The sequence below is a fragment of the Anolis sagrei genome, chromosome 1 (genome assembly GCF_037176765.1).
Source record: "Anolis sagrei isolate rAnoSag1 chromosome 1, rAnoSag1.mat, whole genome shotgun sequence".
Classification (NCBI taxonomy): Eukaryota; Metazoa; Chordata; class Lepidosauria; order Squamata; family Dactyloidae; genus Anolis; species Anolis sagrei.
In genome coordinates, this window is record NC_090021.1 from 243,720,551 (window position 1) to 243,742,173 (window position 21,623).

The 21,623-nt window shown below is 37.1% G+C and overlaps 1 protein-coding gene across 3 annotated transcripts in view; it reads right to left on the reverse strand.

The window, feature by feature from the left end:
- MOB2 (MOB kinase activator 2) overlaps positions 1–21,623 on the reverse strand; it is a 142,457-nt gene that overhangs the window by 58,875 nt on the left and 61,959 nt on the right. Inside the window, exon 1 of one of the 3 annotated variants that reach the window (XM_060768822.2) lies at positions 14,135–14,569. The exons of the other annotated variants lie outside the window; for them this stretch is intronic. Within the exon in view, the coding sequence (XP_060624805.1) occupies positions 14,135–14,172 (38 nt within the window). The 5' untranslated portion in view covers positions 14,173–14,569. Of the gene's footprint in view, positions 1–14,134; positions 14,570–21,623 lie in introns of those variants that run through there. 3 annotated transcript variants of the gene reach the window in all.

A 21,623-nucleotide genomic window follows, 5' to 3' on the forward strand; every position in this document is an offset into this window, starting at 1 on the left:
ATTTTCTTTAACCTGTTGTTGAAATTCTACAAAATATCTCAAACACTCATCAGCATGTTGAAAAAGATATGTACTAGGGTAGAAATATCCATGAAACGTTGTGTATGTATCCACACTGGAAAATCTCTTTGCTGATTGTTGAATTTTTATTCCTCTAGTTTGGAAACACATTAGACCTGACTGTCACATCACTGAATGATGAGGTCATGCTCAAAGATCCAGGAACTTATAGATTCTCATGAAGCATTCCAGTATTTGTGTCCAGACATCTTACTATATTTAGCTTTGTCGCGTTTTTTACCATATTCTAGTACTTTTGGCAAGACGTTCGGATTGCTGTAATAGCTGTTTGCACTAACACATGTAAGATTTGCACAGTTCAGCATACATGAATACTGAGATCTCCCCGAGTCTATCTTTCCACTGTACTGATAATAAAAGAGTTACTGGAAGCCAGACAGCATTTCAAATCTGATAGTGAGTATTTATGTGGATATACTAACTTCACATTGACAGCATGTCTTTCTACTTCATCACACTACAGAATGAATCCACTTTAAATTCGGTTTCTGCCTCCTGCAGAATTCTGGGGTTTGTAGTTTAGTGAGGCTGTTAAAGGCTCCTCCCTAAAGGCAGCAACCAGATTTAAAGTGGATTCATCATCTAGTGTGATGAGGTCCAATGTACCTAGCACTTTCTCCACATTACATCTCTGTGGTTGAGGCACGTTACAACATTGCTGAAACACACATTCATCTAAAAACCTTATTTAAAATGCACATATTAAAACATATTTCCACAGAATACACATTAAAATACCCAAAACAAAGATTAAATATAAAATGCAAGTTTATAATTTGTCGTTAAAACTATCTGGGTACGCCTCAGACAGGTCTCTACTAGAGTTCTCTACTTATTACTTACTACTCTCCCAACTACAGTAGAGTCTGACTTATCCAACCTTCGCTCATCCAACTTTCTGTATTATCCAACGCAGTCTGCCTCCTGCCCAGATCCACAGTTGTTTCAATACCCTGCAATGTTTTGGTGCTGAATTCGTAAATACAGTAATTACTACATAATGTTACCACGAACAGAACTGCTTTTTCTGTCGTTTTGTTGTAAAACATGATGTTTTGGTGCTTAATTTATAAAATCACAATGTAATTTGACATTTAATGGACTTTTCCTTAATCCCTCCTTATTATCTAACATTGTCGCTTATCCAACATTCTGCCGGCCCATTAATGTTGGATACGCGAAACTCTACTATATTGTGATCCCCTCTATTATTCTCTCTGTTCTGTATGCTTCTACCATATTGGATTATAAACCTAAAGAGGGAGCAATAAACTATATTTTTAGCAAGTTGTAATTGTACCTCTTATAACAGAAATCTACAACATGGCAATATCATTCTTAAATTTCTTCAACTGAGTATTTTGGCTTCCAGACGCTGTTCAGTTTCCTGCCATTATCTGAGCTAAAAACTGAACCTAGATTACAGTCTGCAAACCGCAAATTGCCTCTGACCACATTTTCATTTTTCTCCATGTTGGCCTCAGGATGGCAAGCTCAAAATGCATGTTGGGTGGGTACTATAAAGAATAACATTCTGGTTTAATTTGATGCGATATCATACCATAGCTATTTGAAACTGGCAAAATTTAGGAACAAAAATTATAATGTGTAAACTTTAGCCGGCAACACTGCTAGGTGATAGCTTCAGGTTGTTGCTAAGACAATCCCTTGGAATTCAGCTAAGCCACAGTTCAAGACATCAGCAAACTATTCTTCCTGTGTATTCCAATCAATTAGAACCAGACTACACAGAAGTGAGGCAACAGTCTTCAGCATGATATGGTTGCATTGACTTACACCCCCCCCCCCAAAAGGCAGTGTAGAATTCTCCTGTTCATTAGTTTTGTCAGTCATGTTTATTTTTTTTCTTTTCATCCGATTTCCCATTTGTAACTCAAGTTTCTGTGACCAATGTGCATTTTTGATCCACTCAATTAGAGAGTGTCTTGTAATTGAAGAATTTATAGGTCCTCAAATACATTTCTATGGGATTTAGGAATGGACATTAGATCATTGAAAGGCATCCAGAGGTATCTGCAGTTTCACATAACGTGGTTCAGCTGAGAATGTATTGTCTTCATATATGAGGTCTTTATGTAAGTATTGAAACTTAACATCTAAACTAAAGAATTAGAGAAAATTATTACAATTATGCAAAGTTGTGTCAGAAATATGGCGACAAGTGGGACAAATCTAACTGCCACTATCAAAGTTTTTTAAGTAGTCCTTGAAAAAAAAACCCATGCATTTAGTATTTGCAAATGCATTTAGTACAATAGTGCAAGAAACACAACTCAGGATCATAAAAGCATGAACAGAACATGTGTGACCATTGCTTTCTGTGCTCAGAAAAAAGAATTACAAAACTTAACCCCTCCCTTCTCTGAGAAAAAAGAAATGGCAGGTAGGACTAAAATCATTCTCACAAAGACAAATGTCAAGGCAATGGTGAAGTATGGCAGGACTGTTTGTTCAAGGACAGTGGAAAGTGGAAGGCTTACTGGATTTTCTGAAAGTCAGTGTAGAGACTATCTTGTTAAACTTCAAGGAATTATACTGCTAAATTCCAAAGGTTCAGGAATGTACTATTAAAACATTAGACCATTTACAAGGTAGTAAACCATTCTGCAAGAGATATTTCCATCAAAGATATAAACACAGTAAATCACCTGACATACAGCATTTTAGAACTGAATATATTATCTCTTGAGAGATTATGCAAACTGATTGAAAACTTGTTACAGTGCACACATGCTAACATGTTGATCAGGACCAAATCATTTTCTAATTACAAACCCATCTTTGTGTTTCAATGTCAAACAAATGCAAATTTAGACCTCAAAGGTGTAGAATTCCATAAGACATACAAATTATGCCAATTTACCAAATATACAATTTTGTTTATCCCTATCCATCATAGCACTCAGCATCTCTCATGATAATTTTATCCTGCCAAGAATACTATGAAACAAAGCAGACAGTGATTAATATTTTTTTAGAAATTCCTGTATCAACATTGGTTATATGTGAATTCACTGCATGACCACATCTTAACTTAACAAGACTCAGTTATTCAATATATCTACTCTATATAGAACTGACAATTGGATTTAGTCATCCTCTCCCTTTTACTTTATATACTCAGCTTGAAAACAAGAAGCAGACATTTGTCAAGTGGTCTCCCATGTGGAATGCCCTAGAGAAAATTACTGTGCAAATTAGCCCTGAGTCCCTTTGGGGAGTGAGGATGGTCTAGAAATAAAGTTTACTATTTATTATTGTTTAGGATTATTCTGTTGCCAATTCAAGACGGTCTCGCTTAGGAGCGAGATGGGGTTTAGACTGGTGTATTGTTTTTTTTGTTTTTGTTAAAACAGTGCACTACTATGAACTGCGCATTGATTTTTTTTTTTGTATGTTGAAGAATAATTTTTGGCTTATTTCAAAAATAAGACGTGGTAGTTTTATTAAACTCATAGGTACCAGAAAATAATGCTTAGCTATAAATACAATTCAAGCACAAAATATTTAAGAGGCTTGTTTAAAAAAACATACTTTACACTGTAGAACACTTTCTCAATTTTATCTTTGTGCTCTCTTTGGCATTAATAAAAATTATGCAAATATGTGTCACTTTTTGAGCACATTCAGACCATTCTGAAGAGCCCTTCTGTATTTTAATTAATACAGCTACATGTGACAACAACATCAGACATACATTTTTACTAGACAAGCACCTAACTGGCTCATTTTGATTGAATGCTAAGCCATAGCGTAATGTCATGGAAACCAGTAGTGGCAAGTCTCACACTTGTATTTTGCAATCATCTCTCTGCTTTTTCGTCCATTTTAGATTAACTGCACCTTTTTATGTCATGTGAATTAGCAATCTGTGGTTAATCACAGAATCAGAGTTGAAAGAGACTTCGTGGGCCATGCAGTCCAACCCCCTGCCAAGAAGCAGGAAAATCGCATTCAAAGCACCTCCGACAGGTGTTTAAAAGCCTCCAAAGAAAGAGCCTCTACCATACTCCGGGGCAAAGAGTTCCATTGCTGAACAGCTCTCACATTCAGGAAATTCTTCCTAATGTTCAGATGGAATCTCCTTTCCTGTAGTTTGAAGCCATTGTTCCGCGTCCAAGTCTCCAGGGCAGCAGAAAACAAGCCTGCCCGCCTCCTTCCTATGATTTTCCCTCACATATGTTTTCATAACCATCATGTCTCTCTTCTGCAGGCTAAACAAGCAGTTCCTCATAGGGTTTGTTCTCCAGACCCTTGATCATTTTGGTCACCAGACTGTGAACACATTCCAGCCTGTCAATACCTCCCTTAAACTGAGGTGCCCAGAATTGGACACAGTATTCCAGATGTGCTCTGACCAAGGCAGAATAGAATGGTATTATGACTTTCCTGGATCTAGGCACTATGCTCACATTTATGCAGGCCAAAATCCCATTGGCTTTTTAAGCTGCTGCATGACATTGTTGGTTCATGTTTAACTTGTTGTCCATGAGGAATCCGAGATCTTTTTCACACATGATGCTATCAAGCCAGACATCCCCATTCTGTATCTTTGCATTACAATCTTAATTGTTGAAAACTAATCAGTGAGAATGTCTGTGTACCATAATACTACATACTTTTATAATAAAGGTCTACAGTTTGATAATAATCTAAGTCCAATCATTAGTCCAAACTAAATTAGTTCCACTCATTGATAACCACATCAATAAAACTGTTGCACACACATACACAATTTTTAAAAGGTCTTTGAGATTAGTAAGTCTGAGAAGTCACTGTACTATATAATTTCTACACAGAACATAAAAAAACAAAGACAGCTTATGTCCACCTGCATTTCCAAAACCTCTTATCCACAAAGTCCTTCAATCACCTTGCAATGATGCTACTATGCTAAAGGACCTGTTCAAACATCATCTAATGTAACACAAGGAATTTGATACAAGTGACTTGCAAAACATAGTGAAATCTAGATCCTAGTTTACAATCTCCACACTGGATTGTTGTAGGTTTTTCCGGGCTACATGCCCATGTTCTGGAGGCAATTTTTCTCCTGATGTTTCGTCAGGAGAAAAATTGCCTCCAGAACATGGCCATATAGCCCGGAAAAACCTACAACAACCCAGTGATTCCGGCCATGAAAGCCTTCGACAATACAATCTCCACACTGCTAAAATTAAGTTTTACAGATCAAAAACAACTACAGGTCATGAACCAGTAAGACTACTGTTGCTTATATCTACATACATACATATTGACATGATAGTAATTACATACATTATTTACAATTGAAACTGTTCCAAAAGATGCAGAGACTTTGATGCTGCGTGTCTTCCAGTCAATTTTACTGCTAGTAACCCTAAAATGAACCTAACATGGGATTCTCTTGGCAGGATTTGTGCAAGGGAGGCTTGCTCTTGCCTTTCTCTGATGCTGAGACAGTTTGACTTGTTAAAAGTCACTTGTTGAGTTTCAACTGAGTAGGGATTTGAATACAATGGTCTCAAAGTGTAGTTCAGCGCTTTCCAACCTGTGTGTCATGACTCAGTGGCTGCAGTGTGTAGGTGTGCTGCACAAAATGTAATGAGAAACTTCTAAGTCTATGTGAAATAAGAAATAAATCATGTATTTTAAATATATATAATTAATGAAAGGTTTTCGTGAGATATGTTGTGTCCCCATACATTTCATTACTACAATTTATGTATGTATCACTATATCTTACAAGGGGTTGGTTTAATGTCTGGTTTGTAAAACTGAATTTCTGTGTTGTGAAAGAAGCATGTCTGAAAAGGTGTGTCATTAGCATGAATTGTTTGGAAAGCTCTGGTCTAATATAACACTCAAACCACTACAGCATGCTGACTCTCAGGGACTAGTGGTTGACATTTACTATGTGCACTACAAAAGTGGATTTCCATAATAAAGGAAAATGGCTTCTTTGAGTAGTGCTGTTTCCTTTCAAAAATAGCGAAAAGTCAGTACAAAAGACAAGTCAGTATCAGTGGATGTCTGGCCATTAGCATGTGTTCCCAGACATTGCTGAGGTTACAACAACGGCACTGTTTAGAGCACAGATCTATTATAAAAAGCCAACACACGATGTAATGTTAAATAGGTTCACTGCTATGGATTCAGACTGAGTATATTCCTACACACTCATAAAATGAAATTAGCATATTAATAGCTCGTCTGGATAGTTTTAAATCAGAAGGCTATTATAATAAGACGGGTTTTCTAACTTGGAAATCATTGGAGCCATGCTGAAACAATCTCAAAGAACATCATCCTTCTTCCCTCTTCTCAAAAGCCAGTGCAACTTTTCCTATATGATATCTATAGGAATGAATTCTATAATTTGGAAAATGGTGAGCTTGTGAAGGTGTCTGAATAGCTGTGGCTTATTTGACAGTTTGCATTGAACTAATAGAGACAATGCTGTTTCCCTAATTTCTGGTATCAAGCGCAATTAGTGCCAAACAGGAAGGAAAACAAATTCACAACACACATATACACACTCACAAATGTTTAAACTATTTGTTCCATGTGCCACAGTTTTTAAGACCTCATACACAACCCAATACAAGCTTTCAGTCTTTTCCTCATCTAGAGTAAACCTCAATAAGTTTAATAGGTCGCATATCTAAGTAGCCATACAAACTACAGTGGAACCTCTACTTAAGAGCATCCCAACTTAAGAGCATTTTGAGTTAAGAGCTGTTGCTCAGCTCAGGTTTCACTTTGACATAAGAGAAGCATTTTGAATTAAGAGCTAGTGTCAAAGGAGCGCAAGCATGAGAGTACAGGGCTTTAGGGCTTCAAAGGAGCAGCCTCCATGCGTCGTGCTCTTTGTCCACTCTGGGAGATTGCTGTCTGCTTTGCTATTGTTTGTTTTGAGAAACTTTGGGTTAGTTGATTTTGTGTAGTTTTTATTTCTGGTATATTTGGTTTCATGAAGAGAGAGAAAGAGAGAGAGCAAGAGAGGGAGGGAGGCTAGAATGAGTACAGCATAAAGAATAGGATGCTTCTGCCTTTTTGCTTTGTGCGCCCTTGCCACAACTTTGTGTTTCTACCATTATGCCACAACTCTGTGCCTCTACCATTTTAAAGTTGGTCTTTCTTTACGTTTATTGTCACATGTTAATGTGCATTTATGCATTTTCTGTTATTTATAAAGTACATTTTCTCAATGAAAAACATGTAACAAATTTTTTTGAGGGGGGGGGCGTTCAGAGAGTCAGAATGGATTAATAGTATTTAAATGTGAAAAATTGGCTTTTAGATAACCGTGTTTTGAGTTAAGAGCTTGGCTATGGAACAAATTAAACTCTTAAGTCAAGGTATCATTGTACTGCACTACTAATCCCATAGAAAATGTAATGATGACTAGTGTTAGGGCTATTTCACTTGACAGAGTAAGTGTGGGACTCTCCAGGTATTACTGAACGACAAGTCCTAACAGCCATATCCAGCACAACCAATGGTGAGCAATGCTGGGAGCACCAGTCCAACAATAGCTGAATGGCCACACTTTGTCCACCTCTACAAGAAAGCATCAATTATGTACACATAAATTCTGTTTAGTACTAGCTTCTAAAAATAGTCAAAATTACCAGCCCTCAATTTAAATACATAAATATGCATGGGCAAAACAAAAGTGAACTTTAAGAAAGTAGTTCTTACATTTGCCTTCTACAACTTCAACATTATCTGACACAGATTGCTGTGTGAACAGGACAATATAAAATAGTTGCAACTGCTATCAAATGGCACAGTCACATAAGTAATTATCAATAGTTCGTCCAGAACTAGCAGAGCAGCAGCAGTAGTACATGGAAGAAAGAGCTTGGCCCAAGAAAATTTGATCTGGATCTTTTCTCTTCCTCCTCCTCCTCCCCCCTCCCCGGGTCACTGCTAATACAGTGGGATTGAAAGGTCAATTAAATATGAAGTCATTAGATATCATAAAAATATTTAAGAATATATATATGGAGGAATTAAAGTGTTTACTTATTTTCTCTAAAAGCTACACACATCTGTTTGTAATGCAGCTGTCCGATACTGTCTGAGCCACTTCAGCCAAAGTAGCACCTCCCTTTTGTTCTCTTTCGTTCCCTGCTTCAGTTTGAAAGTTCTAACTCATGTGTCAATATATCCCTTTACTTTGGGAATTGTTGCTGTCCAAACCTGCTGCCACCATGTCATCATGGAGGACACACAGGATGTTCACATATTTATCATGACATCTGATATTCAGGATGGTCCTGAGAGCATTATGATTTGTGGTGTCAAAGGCCTTTGCAAGGTCGATGAATGCCATGGACAAAGGTAGACTTTGTTCCTTGCATTTTTCTTTGAGCTGTCGTCCAATGAAAACCATATCCACTGTTCCTCTAGAGGGGTGGAAGCCATTCTGGGATTCAGGGAGGACGTTTTATCAAATAGGTAAAAGGCTGTTTGCGAGGATTCTTACAAGGATTTTTCTAGCTGAGGTTAAAAGGGGGATACCTTGATAGTTTCCACACTCTATTCTTTCTCACTTTTTGGAGAAAAAAAGAGATGATGATGGCATTGTTGAAGTCTGCTCGGATCTTCTCAGTCACCCACAGTTTTTAATGAGTTTGTAGAGTTGTTGTATTAGCTCAGGCCCACCCTCTTTAAAGATTTCAGCTGGCTTTGTTATTTCTTAGTTGATTTGTGGCTTTGATGACCTCCAAGGTAGGCAGTGCTGCAAGTCATCTCTGGTTTGTTGTTGTAGGATTTGCAAAAGAACCTCTTTAACCATGTTGGAATTGCAGTTAAGGAGATTATGATAGTGTTCTTTTCAACATAGTGCAATGCTTTTACTATACAGGGAAGCAGGTGGAGAGAAGTTATTACAAAGTTATTATCATATTTGTGATGCAGAAGGTAAGCAAAACCTCTTTCTTCTCCCACTTTTTTGCAAATGCCCTCTTGCACACAAGTAATATTCTGCACAGAGACATCAACTCCATTTCTAGTTATGAAGAAATATGTGAAGATAATACACAGTAATGCATCCCCAGGGCATATTAGAGCTACCCAGGTGTTCAAGTTGCCTGCAAGGGGAAGAGCAGAGTTCTGTGCTCAAGGCTCATCTTTCTTTTGCATTCCTGTTGGAGGACAAGCATCTACAGCAAGAAGCTATCTATACTCAAATTTGCTCCCCGAGTATTTGAATGCTTTTATCAACAGAAGCAGAGACATCACCCCAATCCAGTTGAGTGGCAAGGCAAGCAAACACACCTGGAGTTATTGCATATCCCCCCCCCCCCCCCACAAACACACACATGATTGCAACTGAATACCTGAATTAGGTTATAGTTCACAGAAGAATACTGAGCAAAAGCAATGCCCAAGAACAAGAAACACTAAAAGAGTATAAATTTTTTACAAATTAAAATCCCAACAAAGCTACCAGCAAAAATTTTTCTACTGTGTTTGTCTATGTTAAAATGTATGGTATGTTAACTGTCTGGAAATAAGTGAACAGTAGGTATTTTTCTAATTAACCAACGATTCTTTGCTTAGTTTACCCTATCTACATGGAATGTCGTTCTACAGAAATTATCTGCCAAAATACTAACCTGCAGTGCAAAGAAACACACAACAGATGCAGATAAGCAGCAAAGGAGGACAACATAGTAGTGTGAAGGACAAAGACGACAAGTGGGAGTTGTAAATCAGGCTTCATCCTTGAAAGATGTAAATATATATGAAAAGAAAGTCCGGCTTGTAAATAACCACTTAACTAGCAAGTAAATCTGCTTCAGGCAAAAAGCCATGGAAACTTTTCAAATGTTTTGATAGTTTCAATCACATAAACATCTTAGGTTAGGAATGAGACCAAGCAGAAAAAATGATTAAGATTTTGGAATTACTTGCAAGGCCTCAGAAGGCTCCTTGTCTAACACCAGTGGCCTGTGGGAAACTGAGAACTTGAACAGGAATGAACCAATGTCTCTCACAATCTACATGAATAGATATCCAAAGACATATAGTTACTGAAGTAGATATAGATATAGATCTATATTCGGAAAGGATATTTAGGCAAAAAGAATAAGAACAAAGGTGATAATTTTGTATACCGATCAGGCTATACACATACCAATACAAATGGGTAAATTGGTGTATCTTATGTGAATTTTATAATTTACTAAGGATGCATCTTCCCTTTAGAATTAATGCAACTTGACAGCACTCTAATATCATGGCTCAATGCTATGAAATCATGGAAGTGTAGTTTTACAAGGTCAGTAGTCTTCTCTCTCCCAAAAAGTGCTGCAGCGTCAACAAACCACAAATCGCAGGATTCTATAGCATTGAGTCATAGCAGTTAAATTGATGTTGTACTGCATTAATTCTATAGTATAGATGCACCAAAGAAACTCAACATTCTGGCTTTTGAAATTCAAAAGTAAATACAATAAGAAAATATAACAGTATCCAGAGGTATATTAATTGAGCAAAGTCTGACAAAACCTGAAGATGATAAACATAATAATTCATAATTGCTTTAAACTTTCATATTATAGCTGTCATGCTTAAAATATACTCGGTATCTAGTAAATCTGACAGTAATTGCTACAGAAATCGGTATCAATTGGTAATGATCCTATAGCTCTGATCTGGAAGAAATGGCACAAGAAATGACAAGCTACATCTGCTTTCAAAAACATAATCTTATTCCTATCAAGATGGAAAAATATGTCACTATTACTAAATGCATTCAGCATTATATCATCACACAACCTCAGTGTGCTAGCCCTGCAAAAAAAAAAGAAAAGAAAGTAACATGTCCTTCAGACTCACTAGCAATTTTCCAAATGGTGAAGCAACTATACTATACTTGGTTATAGGCAGATTTGTTTGGATTTGGAGGCAGGAGTACCCTCACTCTTGCATGTTCCTTCTCCCCCAGGAGTGGCGAAAAAACAAGAAAGGGGAGTATGAAAGCTCAGTGTTTTCAACAAATCTCTGAAATGTCTGCACTCAGCTCTCACATTTTCTCCAGCAGGCCTTATTATTGAGAGCCCCCCAAACTGAAACTGACCTCATCTTTATACATTCTTCCAAGGAAAGGTTTGTTTTGGTTAAACTTTCCTCCTTGTAACAGGCATGAATGTGTAACTGAAATCTGATCATCTTTACCACGTGCCACCACTGCAATTTAAAGACCAGGTTATTTTTTGTGTTAGGATACTGAAAACAAGGAAATTTTACATACCTTTGAAGTATTACAGCCAGTGTTGCACAACTACTGGTGTTTGGCAATTACAAGACTTGGAAAAATCAGTTCATATGCTGCAAGCCTACCACTTATTTTGCCATGAGGGCAAAGAGTTAAAACATTGATCATGACAAACTTTCTTAAGACATAAAGGAAATAAGGTATTTAAGTCTCTCTTGATGGCGTTCTAGATATGTGAAGGTCTTTAATTTACTGTTTCATATTTTCATCCTGTTTTGTACTGGCTTTGAAGACCTTTTTTTTCTTTCTCCACAGAAATGTATATACAGGCAGTCCCCAGGTTACAAACAAGATACATTCTGTAGGTTTGTTCCTAAGTGGAATTTGTTTGTAATTTGAAACAGGTACTTTTAAAAGTGTAACTCCAACCATACATACATACATATATTGGGGGGGGGGGGGGGGGGAGGTGGAGCAAGCTTTGGATAGCACAGGGAAGGGATAATGTGGCAAACTGGCAATTCCCCATGCCATATATAACAGAGATTAGTACTGCATTTGTGCTCATTGCATACAATAGCTTATATCTTGAAAACTTGCCAGAGAGAGTCAACCAATGGATCATGGATCATCACTGGTTCAGAGAACACTAATTAGAGCAGAATATTACAGATCACAAACAGGATAACTCTGTGAAAAATAAACCTAATCTGATACAAATTTCTTTTGCATTCCTCAGCAGAACCTGACCTTTTTAGCAAAATGGAGTCACACACAGTATATGGTGAAATAAAAAGCATATATTAAAGTATAACTGCAGCTAGAAAAAGGAAGTGCTTAGTCTTGTGACTTCTGCTCACACAAAGACACCAAAGCTTGGATATTCTTGCTGCATATTTCCATCCATACGCGTAAAAACAGGGAGTTAGGAGGTTATCCCAGGTGGAAGAGCACAAGTTCTACCAGACTCATGTTACTTACTACTTATCTACACTGTCCTCTCAGTTCTTCATCAGTACATTTTTGCCTCACACCCATTAGGTTGCTCAGAAGGAGAACACAAAAACACAGCCGGTTATAAACAAAGGATATTAGAGGACAAAGTTTGCAAGGGCAATCTATCTTTCTGCTGACAAATTAAAAGTTTAAGCTGCACAAAAAGAGCTATTTTCCTTGGCAACGTTTCCATTATATAAGGTTATAAGGTCACCTGGGATGAGACAACATAAATTAGGAATGAATTTAATTAGAGACAGATACTCTCCCTTCCATGTTTAGAAATGAAGCATTTTTTTGTTAAAACAAGACCTATACTCCCACATACAGGAAAAACTGGCAGAACTGAATATTACTCCTGCCTCCAATAAAATAGTGCTCAAGTGTCATGTTCTATGGTAGCTATCTGTAAGTTTATAAAAAAAAAAGAAGAAAGAATTAGAAGTGAAATGGTCTCCCTCACAAAGCCAAGTAGATATAAAGCACTCACTTCAAAAAATGAGCTGATAAAAGTAAATGAAGACCAGGAATTACATCGATCAGGTAATATATACTGTCTTATATAAATGTCTTCCTGTTGCATACTTTTTAGAAATAATTTTAGATAGTGAAAACAGTGATCCATTCCCCCTCTCCTTTTTATACTAGCATGTGAAATCTACAGGGAAGGCTATATGTGTGAACCCTACTTTATTATTCAGCTTGCATTCCTCATTAGAGATACACACACACAAACACAAAGAGCGAAATGAGACTATGGTTTAAATAGTTAAGACTTTAAGCTATTACAGTCTGTTATTTGTATAAGGGCAATTTTTTAGTCTATACAGACTAAGGCAGCATGAGCTACTGGGACACAAAATGCATAATGTACACACTATTGAAAATATCAGGAATCCTATGGAGCAAGTGAGTATGGAAAATAACAGAAGATTAAGACAAAGATTCAAAGGACATTCTTGAAAATATGACAACAGGAGCAAAAACAAGTGCACTGAATAATCTTGCTGTAAAATTTGTTTCTACACATAACAATCTGTTCTACTTAACGAGTCAAAATCTACTTCTAAAATGAATTACTTTACAAATTATTCGGGTATCAATAAAAAACATCAGCATGAGTTAAATTGTTTTGTGTAAACAATTAATTTACATAATTGCTTTAAGTTCTGGGCATGAAATGATAGCATGAAATGATGACAGCAAGCAACTATAATGTGTTGGGCTCCCCCAAACCTTTATGAAAATACTTCATGCATACTGCAATCCAACATACTGTTAATTTTTAAAGGCCAAACAATCTGAAATTCCATCACGTTGTTGTAATAAAAGATATGAAAAATGGGAAGACATTTTTTAATGTCTGAAGTTACTGTACTTAGTAGGAACTCCTAAGATTTGCATAAGAGATGATATTCTTTCAGCTTCCAAGATGCCTCATCGGTTTTCCATATGGAAGAGCCAACATGGTTCGGAGCAGAGTCTGTGCCTGGAAGATCTAAGCTGAGCCCACTTTTACCAAGAATTCATGGCATGATCTTGGACGAACCTTTCTCCCACCCTGGGCTTCTGCCTACAAACCAGAAAGCTATACCTCCTGTTGTTCTGAGGGTACAAAATTATGAAGAACTTTATTTTCCTTCAAACTCAAAAAATACTAAAACACACTTTGTTTCCATTTTCATAGCCAGTACAAATACAGTAAATTAGCAATGTAGTGGAAGCAGTGATATACTTCAGGAAAAAAGGTTTTGTCTTAACTTAACTAAAAATAATTTTAGCTGTAGTGAGATATGAATAAAATATAGGATTATCTTTCCTTACCTGTTCAGTGTATAAGATCCATTCTTCTTGAGTTTCATGCTTGCAGACAGAAATTTTATTAAAAAATCCAGAATGAGATGTGCCTGTCCTTGTGCTAGTGAGAACAGAAGCACCTGTTTATCAGAACAGCATTTGTTGGTCAGGGAAACTCCTGTTCCACAAAGTCATCAGTTAGGAACAATCAGAGACCGCCAATCAGCCGGAAGGAAAATCTCCACAGGCAAAACAAGAGCCCGAGGATGTGAAATACTCCACCTCTTTATACGCAAAACCTTTCAACCTTTTCCAAAAAGGACTAGAATTTGGCAGCTATGCACAGGACAAGGAAGAGATTTTTTTTTAAAGCTACATCCTCTCACATGTTTCAAAGAAGAACCAAGTTTGATGTCCTTCGTCTTCCTCTTCTAATTAGCCTGCAAGCAGCTTCAGAGATTGCAGTTCCTCTTGAGCTGACTTGACTTATAACTTAAGTATCCAAGGCTGCCGCGGGAGAACAAGGAAAAGGAGACACAAAGCAGAGTAGCTTCTATCTAGATTCCTGAATGTCAGAAAGAGATCAAGCTGAAGACAATCAAATAGGTGTGAAAGAATAATAACCAAAACTGTCAGAGAAGACTAGTTGGCAGGTAAGCTACTTTTAACGCAAGCAAAAACCAGGCCAGGCATACTGTGGGGTGGCAGGCGGCGGATGAATTTTTCCAGCAGCCTAGTGCTAGGCAAGCTGTTCTGCATAAATCACCAGATCGCACTTTACTGAGGCTGCTTAGTATCTCTTCCTCTACTGCTTCTCTACTCCCTGACTGCAAAACACTCCTACTGACCCATGCAGTTTCAACAATACAGAACTGAAACTATTATTTTTAAAAACATCAGCCAAGAGCAAATGTGGATATGCTGGAGTTGGAGAAGACGCACTAGTCCCACAGAACAAAATCATATTTGCACGACAAGGAAGATAGTTTCAAACAGGAATTCAAAGGTGATTTAGTAAAACAGTAAAAATGAGAGATGAGAACCAGCACAATATATGGTTTGATAATTGGACTACAAATCTAAGACCAGGGTTTGAATCCCCACTCAGCCATGGCAAGTCACACTTTCTTAACCTCAGAGTAAAACAAAGGAAAATCCCCTCTGAATGAATGTGACCAAGTAAACCCCATGATAGAGTCACTTTAGGGTTGCCATAAGTTGGAAATAACTTGAACAAACACAACATGTGTTCAGATGGTAACCCGTGATAATCACACTGGGACTTTTAAGCATGTGCCTATGAATTCATGCATGAGGGAAAGATCTGGATATGAGATCTGTACACGGTCAAAACTGAGTTCCCACCCCTATTCATATGCAAAATTACTTTTTGCATATGAAATCTACAAACATACCTGTTAGAGGAGTTTGAGCTACGGGAATGACCAGGATCCTCAGTGACATACAAAGTGCATTTCAACAGGAGCTTTAAAAATGCAAGCTTCTTTGAGCCATACATTGGGAGAGATATTAATTCATTAATCTAATAATGATGATTAAATCAGTACAAATGTTTCAAAAGCATCCAACAAGACAAATGAAAAATATGAGGCAGGAACTAAAGAAAAATATGTAAAAGGGAAATAGTGAAAGCATGTGAAATGGTGACTGTCTTGAGAGGGGGGAGCTAGAAAACCACTTTCTGGCAGTCTCAGTTTGTATGTTTTCTTTGAATCCAACCCATAATTAACAGATGGAGGAAATTAGTAAAATCAACCATAATACTCTCATCCCCCCCTCACACAAAGAAATACATAAATGAGAGTAAATTGGCGTGGGGGTGGGAAATGGCTTGAGAACACATGTATGTGGTGCATGTGTGATTTATAACAATCTAATCCACAAGTGCACAATTATCAAGGAGGAACAAATAAAAATGGCAAACTTGAAACAACTGAACAATGCCACAGATACACACCTGTAGGGCCCACCCCAAGGCATTTAGATGAAAGTTAAGCTCTCTCTTCACCCCCCCCCCACCCCCCATCTGTAATGGCACTAAGATTTGAGCAACAGGCTAGCCTTGAGGATACACGGAAAAGCGTGTTGCACTCAAAACTTTGTTCTCTAGTACTCTACTGCAACTCAGTGTTCTTCATACTCCTACTCCTGCTCTTTTCAAGCAAATGCTAAGAAGAAGTAATGCATAAGATATAAGCAGAGCAATACATAGTCATGCTGCAATATATAGTCTGGACTTGCTGCCCCATACTTGCTTTCTCATTCAGGGACTTTCCCTACAGGAACTGTGATATCTTCTGTGAAAAGATGATTTAGTAAGATAGCAAGCCCAGAGATGTAGCACTGGAGAATGAGTGTTGCCTTTTTTTGTTTCAGCAGGCCTTTGCTCAATCCTCAAAGACTTGATGAATGCCTTGAACTGTTTATTTATTTTATTATTTCATTGTATTTTAATAGTCATATTTCAATTGCTTTCAATGCTATTTGCAGTTCAAATAAAAATCAAACTGTGTATGATATGAACCCTTTAGCTCTATCTCTTCTAACTTTTAAGTCCTAGACTAGTAAGGACAATGTGATATAATCACAGTAATCGCAATAATAAGCTTCCTCGTTTTTTGAAGAGACTTTGGCACTTGAATTATTCTGAGATAGGGAAAAGAACACAAGACTTCATACATTATTCTGGTTTCAAACAGTAGGATGTGTTTTCTTTATTCGAACAACTTAAACGTAAACTTTTTAAACAAAGCTAAGAACATGATAGAAGGTAGGTATAATGATGTTGCAAGAAATTCAACTACAGTCCAAAATCATGCAGTTTGGGAAAACAAGTATTTTTTTATATTCTGCCCAATACAAATCATGCCAAGAAGGTGGCACTGTGACAAGTGCCACCTTAGGGTTGCCACATGTCAGAAATGACTTGAAGGCAAAAAAGCTGATATTTGAACAAAACACAGCAATTATTGATCAAAAATGACACATGGGAACAGGTTTGAGTCCCGTTCTGGGATAAAAGTGGGATAGAAATAAATAAGAAGAATAAGAATGGGCCCCTGCCATGGTAAACTTCCTGTATTTAAAAATCAGTTTTGAGCATTTAAAAGGATAGCTAAGCTAAAGGACTAGAATAAGAACTATGTAATATATAGAAGAACAAGGGTTTGAAGAAGAAGTTGAAAGCTCATCTAGAATAAAGCTACAGTTATTCTACCTATCAATCAACATCCACATTGAAGAAACAAGAACACAAGAACTGAAGACAATCAGTGCTCAACATGCAATTTACTGAGTTCTAATTAGAGACTGTGCCAATTTACTGGTTGAAAACTACCACACATACTATTAAAAATTACTTTGTTTCACAAAAAAAGTCACATCAAATCAATAAATGAAATAATGGAACTACTACTTTAGAATTAATTCACAAAATAAAGCATCCTATCTGTACAAGGGAACTATAAAACAATTGCTAACTGGTCTAATTGTAAAGTGCAACAATTTCTCATATTTTAGCACTATCATGTTTACTGGAGTCATACTGGTTTATTCCTATAGCCTGTCCAATTAAGGTTTATTGTAATTTTTATTTCATCCTGCTAATAAAGGGCAAGATGTTATACATTACCCTTTGACCCACTTGCTTCACAAAAGCTCCGTGGGGGAGTTTTGGCTGAAAGAGGGTGACTTTCACGGAATAGGGATATGGACCTGGATTTCTCCAAACCTCTAACCAATACATCACATTGACTCTCCAAGCGATCTTAACATCTGCTGTTCAATGCCCATCTGTATGTTCTCCTTTTTGATCCTCTTACAATCTGGCAGGCAATGCTGGTTTTAAAAATAGCTATGAGTTACCAGGGACAACACCATTATACTCAATGTTATTCAGCAGCTCAGTGTTTCCACTTTTTCTTTAATTTACAGGTTTTCAGTATTTACATTTCATTATCAGAATTTAATACAAACCAGACTGGATAGTATTGATATTTCTCAATGGTGAAGGAATCCCAAGAAACTATGAGCTGCCATGCTGGATCACACTCAAAAGCTCATATAGTCTAACATCTATGTCCACAATGCTCAACTAGAAATGCTAAGGAAGTCCACAAATAGCAGATATGGGCAGCAGTCCTCTTCTATTATATTGTTCAGAAATTTCCTCTAAACTAAACAGCATGACGTCGTCTTGAACCATAGCCGCCAAAACTCTGTGAGTTCATCCTATCCCCTTTAAAGCCATTGCCATAGCACAGAAGAATTCAGGAATATTTCAGACTGATTACTGGCTCCCTTTCCTACAACCCAGGCAGTCATAATAATTGAGGGTGCTCAAAGTATTCCAGGAAGGATCAAAAGAAGAGAATCTATTCTTCCCAACACTTTTACCAGATAACCAGTAAATGAGATAAATTGGAATTTGGTTATTGGTAGTTGGTTTTCATGCATGTTTTATATATTGTTAAAATGTTGTTTTATTTTGTTTTATATTGTTGTTATGCATTTTCATGTGTTATATTTTAACTGTGTTAATTGGGCTTGGCCCCATGTAAGCCGTCCCGAGACCATTCGGGGAGATGGAGGTGGGGTACAAAAATAAAGTTATTATAGCTGTTACTTCTTTATCATGAAGTCCAAACACCTGGCTGCTCCTTCTTTTAACACTTTCCTGCTATAAGACATTGAAATCAAAGAGCTTTAAGGGCTTGGAACTTATCTGCAGAATTGAAAATGAATTGCCATAATCATGATGAACAAGATTCTAATTTTTATCACCCCATTATTTTATTGTAGTATTCTTAAAATACATTTGAGAGCTTTCACTTGGAACATGAAATGTACAGCATTACTAACTGTGTTGTGTGTCCTGAAGCATTTCCAATTTATGGCAAACCTAAGGTAAACCTATTACATGGTTTTCTTGCCAACATTTGTTCAGAATGTTGCCTTCCTCTGAGGATGAGAGTGTGCAATTGGCCCAAGGTCACCAATGGATTTCCATGGCTGAGTAAGGATTCAAGCCCTTCCCTCTAAATTACTATACCACGTTGACTCTACAATTCCAACTCCCCTCCTGATAAAACAACTGTATATTTTCTTATGCTACTGGAATTGTTAGTTCTCTTTTGTTTTGCTTTCCATGGATCTGGCAATTCTAACAGCAAAAGAAGAAATATATGCACTGCAATATCTCCATTTGAAAGGTACAAGTAGTTTATCAGGAGCAAATTCAAAAAGTTCACACTGAGGCTATATAGCTGGTGTATATCAACACTATTTAAATAGACTTTCAACTGGCTTATAAATGTCACAACTCCTTTTTTAGCACACTGTATGAGAAAGCATTTATTTTAAAAACAACTGTCTAAGCAATATATTTAAAATTGGTCTAACAATGTAGTCTGGGTTCTGTCTGAAAAGTTATTCTCAAATGCAAATACAGGTAAAACTACCCTAAAGCTGGACTAAAGAACGGAAAAAATACATTTATTAACACAGAAAGTTACCACACAGTTTTTAGAAAAACGTAATATCACAATCAAATTAGCAAGTAGCTCTACACTCTTCAGTTTAAGAGACTTTTTAACTGCAGCCACCAACAAAAGCCACAGTCATAGCCTAGATAGACATGCTTAACTTCATGCTGGATTATGGCCAAGGTTCTTAAATATCCCAATATATGAAACCACTATTCCTCAGAGACTCAAATAAAGAGTTACATAAATTTTGTGGAGAAGGGGAGAGGGGAGGGAGCTTGCAGTCTATTGGAGCGGTTTTCTCCTCCTTCCACAGAAAAATAACAATCAGGTAATTATGCAGCGGCACAGCATTTGCCCAGATACAGGAAGCAAGCATGTAGCTTGCCAATTTGCCCCACCCAAGAACTCACAGTTGGTATAAAAAGCTCTGCTGCAAAATATAGCCAGTGACACAATCCAGGGAGAAGAAAGTTTGGAAAGAGTGAGGAGAGCAAAATACATGAATTCAAGCATGGAGCAATCGTTGCCTGATTCACATTAGCTGATATTAGTGTTGTCCTATTGATCAGAAACCCCTTCAAAGAGGTATTGGGTAGGAGTGTTACCCTGTCTGAGCTGAAGACACCTTGATCTTAAATTCTGTCTTGATAGAGATACATAGAACAGATCATTATTTGATAATAAAGAAATCTGAATAGAGAGCTATAGAGAAGGTTATTCAGATGATAGAAAAGCAGCGTATATCACACCAAATGAAAGAAGACAGATATGGAGACAATCCCCTAAGCCACTACCCTCCAACTCTTTAGGCATGTATCAATCATTTGCAATTCTCTGCAAGTTTCAAACTGGTTCAAATGGGAGTCTTTTTTAATTTTTGGAAATCTAAGAATGGGATGCTGCATGTTTTCTATGAAAAAAGGAGTGACGTATGAATTATATCAGTATGAACTATCTCAGAGTATACCTTGGCTAAGAAAATCCTATGAAACCCATGGGTCTGCCATAATTAGCAGGCAACCTGAAGATACACACACACACACACACACACACACAATCTTTCATCACTGGTTTTTGGGTTTGTGTGTGTGTGTGTGTTTTGTTTTTACAAAAGAGGGATGTTGTACGTTCCCAAACTGGCATCCATTTATTCACATATTTTCCAGTCAACAATGGCTGCAATAACTGTGGACAAAGGTCCATCTTAAGGGCACCAGATTTGGGTAGGCTTTGTCATTTTCAAGATATAGATACATGCACTTTAAAAAAAAACCTGATAGTTGATTTCCCTCCCATTCTAGATGTGTCAGACTATTTATTCGAATAAAGCTTCCCTTTTCCCATCCTGTGATCTTGACTCTCTTTCACATCTGGCTTCAAATTATTATTCAGGGTCTCTACTACAATGCCAGAAGTTGTTTCTTGAAAAGTTATGTATCAAACAAAATATGGGCCAAAATACAGAAACTTAATGCTGCAACTTTTCCTGGAAAAAAAAATCATCTGCTGCCTGTCCATGAAGACACTCCAAAAAGCTACAACTGGTTGATTTTCCATGTTGAAGTTAAGATGTTAGTTTTACTATAATAATAAACTTTATTTATATCCCACCCCCTCTCCAAGAGGACTCAGGCAACTTACCATAACTTGGGATGGCTTATATTCAAAACCCTCTATATCTTGGAACCAAACATATCTGAAGAATCATTTTCCAAACATGTGCCTGTCTGAGGCTTTTGTTCCACTTCAGATGGCCCACTGCCATCTGAGATAAGGTAAGTGGATGTGGGAGAGGGTTTCCCAGCTGTGACCTCCCAGCTGTGGAACAGCCTCTAAAAACACCCCAGACCTTCTGATGTGTATTATTAGATATGGCAGCCTATATTAGGTAAACAGAACTTTTACAAAAATCTGACCTGGTTAGTATTCTGCTGGTGTTATTTTGCTTAATCATTATTTTTATTATTAAAACTTATTTTGCATACAATTTTATATAACTGTCATATTAT